This window comes from Lipotes vexillifer, unplaced genomic scaffold, assembly GCF_000442215.2.
Source record: "Lipotes vexillifer unplaced genomic scaffold, Lipotes_vexillifer_v1.1 scaffold258, whole genome shotgun sequence".
In the NCBI taxonomy this organism is placed as follows: Eukaryota; Metazoa; Chordata; class Mammalia; order Artiodactyla; family Lipotidae; genus Lipotes; species Lipotes vexillifer.
Window position 1 is genome coordinate 1,000,706 of NW_006793735.1, and position 8,935 is coordinate 1,009,640.

General features: G+C 42.4%; 1 protein-coding gene across 4 annotated transcripts in view; it reads right to left on the reverse strand.

Annotated features, from left to right (window-relative positions):
- ACTL6A (actin like 6A) overlaps positions 1-8,625 on the reverse strand; it is a 27,377-nt gene extending 18,752 nt beyond the window's left edge. The window contains exons 1-4 of one of the 4 annotated variants that reach the window (XM_007466697.1): positions 8,386-8,592; positions 7,956-7,957; positions 1,694-1,770; positions 1,356-1,530 (exon numbers count right to left, since the gene is read on the reverse strand). In XM_007466697.1, coding sequence (XP_007466759.1) covers positions 1,356-1,506 — 151 coding nt within the window. In that variant the 5' untranslated portion in view covers positions 1,507-1,530; positions 1,694-1,770; positions 7,956-7,957; positions 8,386-8,592. Of the gene's footprint in view, positions 1-1,355; positions 1,531-1,693; positions 1,771-3,433; positions 3,576-7,955; positions 7,958-8,385 lie in introns of those variants that run through there. The other 3 variants (XM_007466696.1, XM_007466695.1, XM_007466694.1) reach the window with 3 other exon arrangements.
- Positions 8,626-8,935: the final 310 nt, after the last annotated feature.

Here is an 8,935-nt window from a genome sequence, read left to right on the forward strand (position 1 = left end):
ACCATTTTTTGTTCTCTCCCAGAAATAGATATGGAGGTTTCAGTTTCTCTATATCCTCATCACACTTGCTATTGTCTGTCTTTATAATAGCCATCCTGTGAGTGTGAAGTAGGGTACTGAGTCTTTAATGAGCTCTACTAGTAGACCACACACACATGTTCCTGGTTACTGGAGGGATTAAGCACATCCTTATGACTTCACTGTAAGCTCTTAGAAGCTTGCACTGGTTTCCTCTGGACTTCACTACATGCCCCTTTTTTCTCTGTCAGTTCTGCTTTGTATTCTTTCAGCATAATAAACCTTAACTGTGAGTACACTGACATGCTGAGTCCTGTGAGTCTTTCTATTGAATAACTGGACGTGAGAGTGATCTTGGGTCTTACACTTGCTTTTTAAGACCATAAAACTTGCTCCTTCCCCTGCTATTCCTACCTCAATGCATGGTACCCCCCATTCAGTGACTCCAATCAAAAATCTAGGAAACTTTCTCAACTCTTTAAACACTTAGTACCATTTGTCTTGGATATCTCTGACAGCCACCTCAGGATCTTTGCCATCAGTATTAAAATCTTAACCCTCTTCGTTTCTCATTTGGACTCACCTCCCTAACTGATCTTCCTATCTCTAGTCTCTCCCTCCAATCCAGCCTACACAGGACTGTTAGACTAATCTTTCCAGCTGGCATATATGAGCATTTATATATAAAATGCTGTTTAAATTCCTTTGGAGTTACCTTTCAGTTACCAGCTTAATATACTCCTGGCATTACAAGCCCTTTTATGATTGCTCTCTGCCTACCTTTCCTGCAATTGGCCATAATGTACCTACTGTTACAGCCATACTTAATTGATGACACTTCTAAACATGGAAGTTTCTTCCACAACACCATCTCTTCACACATGCTGGTTGCTCTAATTTACCCAGCCTTGTCAGTCAGGCTAATTCTTATTCAGTGATCAGGATTCAGTACAAAAGTTACCTCCTTTGTGAAAACCATCTCTGACCCCCAATGATAGAGTTAAATACCTCCCCTCTCTAATCCCACTGCTTATCAAACATAGTTATATTACAGCACTTATCCTATATATATGTGTGTGTGTGTGTGTGTGTATACACACACACACACACACACACACACATACACACATCTATCTCCTCCACCTATGAGTTTCTTGAGGAAAAGAAACACGTTTTATGCATCTTTGTATTCTCAGTGCCTGGAACATCAGTTTACGGAATAAAAACAACAAAAAAAATAGCTGATGTTCAACTTTTAAGAAGCCATTGGTTTATATCTAAAATATACTATGCATACTCTACATTTAGAATCAAATCCATAGAAAAAAACATCGTACCCATCCCATTTTTCAGTGGTGAAATGGCCTCTGTATTCTCCCTCGGAACACGCAGGGCATTAGTATCTATGTAATAGGTGGGACCGCCTTGTTTGCCTTTATCACCATCTATTTCCATCAATGTACTTCCATCATCTCTTTCTACCACCATACCAATAGCGGTAGGGAAATCCACCTGTAAGAGTCAAAAACATTATTTACAAATTTTACCTGCTTTTACCAAGAAGTCATTTCCACCAACTAATGTCTTTTACCATATTTGAGTCAGAATTTCCGCATGAATTTAACTCTACATGAATGGCTTTTGCATATCCAATTAACTCTACCATTCCACTTACCTTGGGACAGTCCTCACCAGCATATCCAGCTCTCACAGTATAGGATCCAATATCAAAAACAAGGGCTCCAACTTCATCTGAAAAGATGAAAAGATAATTAACATTAATGACTTACAAGTATCATGTGAAAATTAAGAGTACTTAATGTGCTTATATTCATATTATTACTAGCTTGAACCTAGTTTTAAATACACCTTAAAGATCACTTAATTAAAATATAACAAGTCATACACAGTATATCAGTAGAGGTTCAATCAGGAAAGAGGTGGTACACTAAAATTAGGTAATTTAAGGAGAGTTTACTTATTAAAGGGTCTACTTACAAAAATACAGGCAAAATATAGGAAAACCAGAAAGGACAGTATGGTACCCTAGGACTAGTAATAACAGAAATCTGTTGCCACACTTAGAACTGAAGAAACACAGGGAAGGAACTGTTACCAGAACCCGGAGAGAGATTTGTATTGGGAGGGCATCAGACAGGAGCTGTGATCTTCATTTGAGGGATGGAATCAGCCTTGGCTGACCCTGAGGAAAAGGAACCAGACTAATACATTTGCCAACCTCTCTCCCCACTGGTTAGGGTGATCTTATAATTTCTCACCCAAACTGAGCCACTACTGAATGTGATAGGAGCCCCTATTAATAATTATACCAGGACAAGAGACACAAAGCAGGAAGTATGGTTACCCTGCCATTGGCCAAACCAGAGGCCAAGAGAGTCCACTGATGTAGTCTACAACGGTCAGTCTTTAAGGGCACAGAGAGGGTGGAAATGGGTGGAAAGTGGATCTGGAGGGGCAAAGGAAAGCTATCCAGTACACTAAGGTATACCATTTTTTTCATACATTAATCAACATGATATTTCATGCAATTAGGGAAGAAACTTAGCAAAACCCCAAGAAAAATAAGGAACCTAAAGAATAAGAATTTAAGGTACAATAATATAGGCCAGGTAAAAATCATTAAAATGAAGGTATCATTAAAGTTTGCACATTTCCAGATTTGTAGGAGATAAAAGTTTAATACTGAGAGAGAAAGCTAGTATATTTTTTCATATTCAAATTCAGAGAAAAGCCTCTAATTACACTTTAAAAATACTTCACCCAAAACAGCACGCCTCCTAAAACAAAGCACTTGGGTTTTCTAGGCACTGGTTTTTCAAAGAAGAATTTTTTTCACTCAGTCATTAAAAATAATAAAGAAATACTACTTAGCGCAATTAAATTGACAAAAATTAGTAAGGCTGATAAGACCAAGTCTTGTCAAAGATGTAGAAAAAGAGGAGCTCTTACACATTTGCTAGTAAAGTTGTAAACTGGGACTTCCCTGGTGGTCCAGTGGTAAAGAATCCGCCTTCCAATGCAGGGGATGCAGGTTCAATCCTTGATCAGGGAACTAAGATCCCACATGCCGTGGGGCAACTAAGCCCACGTGTCACAACTACTGAGCCCATGCGCCTCAACTAGAGAGCCTGTGTGCCGCCAGCTAGAGAGCCCTGGAACCCGCGCTCTGGAACCCGCACACCACAACTAGAGAGAAGCTCACGCGCCGCAAAAAAAAAAAAGTTGTAAACTGATACAACCACTATGGGCAATTTAGTCATATCTACTAAAGTTGAAAATGTGCATACATAGAAATTACACTTATGTCTTCTCTAGAGAAACTCTCTCACGTATATCACAAGGAAACATGTAAAAGAATGTTCACTGGCTATGTGACCTCAGGTGATTTATTAACCTCTCTGCCTCACTTTTCTCATATGTAAAATGTGCATAATAGTCCCTATCTTGCAGGATGCTAGAAGGATGGAAGCAGTTAGAACAGTACCTGGTACATAGTAAGCACAATAAGTGGTAGCTGCCATCATAATTATTATCATCACACTGCGTGCCACAAGAAAAGGTAGGAAGATTAAATGGTCTCTCAGTAGGAAAATAAACTAGTTTATTCATAGAGTGAAATACTACATAGCAGTTAAAAATTGTCTACATCTACATGTATTAACATGGATAAATCTCAAAAGAATTAGTTTAAAAAGCTAGTTACTATGCACACATATTTTGATACTACTTAATTCATTATGGATTCACTCACTTAATAAAAGTATAAAAATACGCATAGGGTTGGGGAATACTACATACCAACTTCAGGTTACTGGTAACCTCTAAGGAGGCAGAGAAGAGAAATCTATATCAACAATATAGATTTTATCTATATTGTTGATTTCAACAATATCAATTTTATTTTGTAAAATATCTGAGACAAATTTGACAAAACATTACATTTATTTAATCTCAGTAGTGAGTACAGAAGTATCATATATAAACTTATACTTTATCCTTTAAAGTATTTCAAAAACTAAAAAAAAAATTTAAAAAATAAAGATCAATTATTACACTACAATTATCACAGTTGAGAGATGGTGTCCTTACAGAATAGTGATCTCATTTTTATTGAAATAAAATGAAAAACCACCTATGTTTGAAAGGAAGTTTCTGTATTTGTTACATTTCCCAAAGTAATCAACTTTTCTCTATACAATCTCTGATCCAAATTATTTTGTCTGAAAGGAAAGGTCCTTAAAAGCAGAACACTGCATTTATTTTCACCACAGCATGTAAACTCAGGTACAAACAGTAAGTATTGTATACCAATGACATGAATTGGTAAACTCTAACACTTTGATTAACCAGAATGTTGGGTAAAGAAATATCCTAAATAAATGAATTAATTGCTTGGTTAACCAAAAATTTCCACTCCTGTTCTCAAGGATTAACCTTTTGCCTTGCACCAGGGCTTTTAACCTTTTCTGTTCCATGGACCCCTTTGACAATGTTCGAGGCTGAAATTCATATGTTGAAGTCTTAACCCCAAGTAACTTAGAACGTGACTGTGTTTGGAGATAACGTCTTTAAAGAGATGATTAAATTAAAATGAGATCATTAGGGTGGGCCCTAATGCAATGACTGATATCCTTACATGAAGAAGAAATTTGGACACAGATATGTACAGAGGGAAGACCATGTGAAGACACAGGGAGAAGACGGCCATTGAAAGCCAAGCAGAAAGGCCTCCAAAGAAAACAACCCTGTCAACACCTGATCTCAGACTTCTAGCCTCCAGAACTGTGAAAAAATTAATTTTTGTTGTTTAAGTCACCCAGTCTGTGGTACTTTGTTATGGTAGCCCTAGAAAACTAATACAGACAGCTTAGGACACTTATGTCTTCTTAGAATGTTTCCAAATAGACTATAAAAGAAACTAATTAGAATAAAATTCAGTTAGTTAAGGCTTCCCCGGTGGCGCAGTGGTTCAGAGTCTGCCTGCTGATGCAGGGGGCACGGGTTCGTGCCCCGGTCCGGGAAGATCCCACATGCCGCGGAGCGGCTAGGCCCGTGAGCCATGGCCGCTGAGCCTGCGCATCAGGAGCCTGTGCTCCGCAACGTGAGAGTCAGTTAGTTATATCCATGGACTCTTTAGGGAGGCTAAGGACTCCATGTTAGCAGTCCCCTCCTCTAACTTACCCTTTCTTAGGTAACCTGCTCCACTCTTACAGCCTCAATTTCTACCTAAACAGTGGTACTTCCAATCTCAAATCTCTCTCTCAAGCCCTCACCTTCATCCAGACCTCAAACTTCTTACTGTACACTGCTTCCACCTGATGTCCCATGGGTACCTCAAATTCAACATACCTGAAGCACTGTCTCCTTGTCCCCATCCTGCCTAATCTAATCTCAGCTGTGCTTATCACAGTTAGTGGCTCCAGTCATCAGAGGCAAAAATCTTCCTGAACACCTTCATATTTCATATCCCTCATCAAGTTCTGACAAATATCTCTGCTAAATATTTCTCAAATCCCTTCTTCTTTAATACCATTGCCACTGCCTTGAGTCAAGCTCTTATCTCAACCAGGAATTACAACTCCCTACAGGTATTGTGCTTCCATCTTTACTGTCTCAATCCACCTTTCAAACTGCTGCACTGTTATCTTTCAAAACTGTAACTGAACATTTTGGTACATAAATCCTTCAATGACAAGAAAAGGGAGAATCATTCAGTGGTTTTCCATCATCCCAAGATAAAATTCAAATTATTCTACCCAGGTGATATTCAAGACCTAGCATAATCTGGCAGCAGTCTCCTCCCACCTCATACACTACCATTACTGAAGATTATGTTGTCTCCTAAACACATCATCTACTCTGCATATGCTGTCCCTCTCTATTCTTCTTTCATCATCCTCATAACCTCCTTTGTAAAGTCCCTTGACTCTTCCACATTGAGTTAATAACTTTTTTGTCTGGCTACCTTTGTATCTTCTATATATTGTCATTATTGAACATACTTCACTGAATTTATCATCCATATAAGACACTATAAACTATAAGCTGCACCATTAGCTCACGCACCACTAGGAGAAAAACATGCTGCCAATTAAGCTCTGCCACGCCATCAATAATATTCCAACTTCAGCTCTTTAAATGTGTGTGTGTGTGTGTGTGTGTGTGTGTGTGTGTGTGTGTGTGTGTCTGGGGTGGAATGTACAACTAAAAATAAATTAAATATGGTGTCTATTTATTTGACTGACTCACCTACAAGACTGCGAGTTTCTTGAAGGCAGAAGCTATTGGTACATAGCAGCACTCAAAATTTTTTTGTGTGAAAAGAAACATCTAACAAATCAATAGTAGAATTTTAATTTGAAGACTCTTGATTCTCAGAATTTGGAAACCCTTTCACGGTAAACCCTTTGGAAAATGTGACCCACTATAAATACTGGCCATACAGTAGTAGCTCAAACACAAAATCATACACTTATTTTTGTGAGTTTTATATACTTTATATGTGAAATAGGCTTTAAGATATAATCCTCTACATAAGCAAATGAGAAACAGGATGTTTATTCTGAATACCTAAACCATACATGAATATGCTGTAGTTCCATACCTGAAAAATGGCTTATGGAGAAACAACCAAAATCTTTTTATTTTTTTATGGGGAAGGGTTTTACTGAAATGCCTTTTCTTTTCCTGCTCCCCACTTACTAGAAAGTTATGTAACTCTGGGCTGGTTAACCTCTTCTACACCTCATTTTCTCCTTTAATAATATGGGGATAAGTAGTACCACCTCCAGTGGTTCTTGTGGATTAACTGACCTAATGCATGTATTAAACACAATGCATGAAAAGCCTCTGGAACAGTTCTTGGTATGCACTGTATACACTCAATAAATGTTAACTGTTGGCATTATTAGTATCCATTTCTACGTTAGTCACATTAAACAATGCCTTGTAAGGAAATACTCAGTGGACAGCCTTTAGGTTCTTGGATCAGTGAACCTGAAAGTCAAAAGAGTCAGCAGCCTCCATATGGCAAAGGCACATAGATCAAGTCTTTCTGTCAGGATTACATCTTCAGAGGGGAAGAAGTAAATCATGAAGATCCACTAGGCTTTCTCCAAAGTAAAAGTGGAAAACTACTGACTCTCACATTTGAGAAATCAAAACCAAAAGCATATATGGAGAAGGAGAGGGTGAGGGTCAGCGTGTCACCTGCGTGGGGACCCAAACTTCCTCCAAAACTACTAAAACCTTTGAAAACCTTATTTTCATCTACCTATAAACTGTCATCCGCTTCAGAAAGCAACAATAACAAAAGCAACACTTTGGGTTTGCCTCTTTCTTCTCTAACTCATCAAACACAACACAAAGCATGAATCATACACATCAGTGCTTCATCTAGGTATCTTGCAAAAACGGAGGCTCTGACTCAGTAGATTTGGAGTGGGGCTTAAGAGTCTGCATTTCTAACGAGCTTGCAGGTGATGCTGAGGCTGCCGATCCTTGGATCATACTTTGAGCAGCAAGTGTAGCATTATCCCACTTACCTTCACAACCACCCCAATGGGTAGGAACCATCATTCCACAAAAGAGGAGCCTGAAGTTGGGAAAAGTTAAGTAACTTGCCCAAGGCCAATGAGCTTACTAAATGGTGAGCCTGATATTCTAACCCCGGTCTGTGTAGTCCCCAGGCCCGTGGTAATCGTTCACTACACCGCAGCCCACCCAACCGTAACCATCCTTCAATTACATGTGTTCCTAAATTAAGCCGGAGCAGACCTGCCCACAGGTAACTCCGGAGCATCCACAGTCAATAAATAGGCAAAAGTCACTGAAAGGTGTGAGGAAGAGTGAGCTCGGGGCGCGGACGCAGAGGAGGCTGCGTCCTGAGTGACCGCCACTCCTTCAATCAGTTCCACTCCTCAGGACTCGCTCTGCCATCTCCGGGATGCCGCGGAAACCTTCCGTCCGCGCCGGCGAACTGCCAGGACCTCCCAAGTTTAAGAACATGCGAGCGCACACACGCCGACAGAGCCGGCTGTGAGAGAGGGGACCCCGGGGCCGGTCACCCCAGCCACGGCTCGCCGGGCCGGGCCCCCGAGAAGAGCTGCCCGCCCAGCCCCGGGGCGGCGCGCACCCTCGAAAGCCGGCTCCTCCGCGGGCCGAAGCTGGCAGGAGCCGCAGGGGGCGGCGACTCCGGGCGCCTGAGGCGCTCGCTGAGCCGGGTGGGCTCCAGGGGCGGGCAGAGCGCGGGGCGGAGATGGGGCGGGGAGGCCGGGGTCCAGAGACTGGGAGACCGGAAGGGCCGCCGGGGAGGAGAGGGGAGGGCTGGGGGCGGCGGTTACAAACCCCACGCGCTAAAAAGGCGCGCTCTCTCCATCGGCCGCACTCACTCACCTCCCCCGTACACCCCGCCGCTCATGGCTGCTATCGACGCGACTCCTACGCTAAAGGCCAGCCGGTGAAGTGACTGCAACGGCCGCAACTGCAGGTCCGGAGAAGCGTTGATCCCCGACTCCCTTAACTTCCACTGCCGCCCCCCTCAGGCAACAAAGCGGCGTCCACCCCGGCGCGCAGTCACACTTGCTGTCTCCCCCTTATCAGCCAATCACGAGAGGCCCGACTACCCTTCAGCCAATAAGAATGAGGCTGTGCTGCATCCCTGCCGCGGCACAGCCAGTTTAGCCAATCGAAGGCATCCACGGGGGCGGGGAGAGGCGAAAGCGACGGAAGGAGGGAAGGAGTTGGGTTGCGGAACTTGGGGGGCGGGGCTTTCCTAGTGGGCGGGAAAGTGGGGCGGAGGGAGCAGGAGAGGGAGGAGGAAGGCCGAAGGCAAGAGTCGGGGGCGGGCCTAGGGGTGTGGCTGGGCGCGGAGGAGCGATGGCAATCCGGTAGAGCG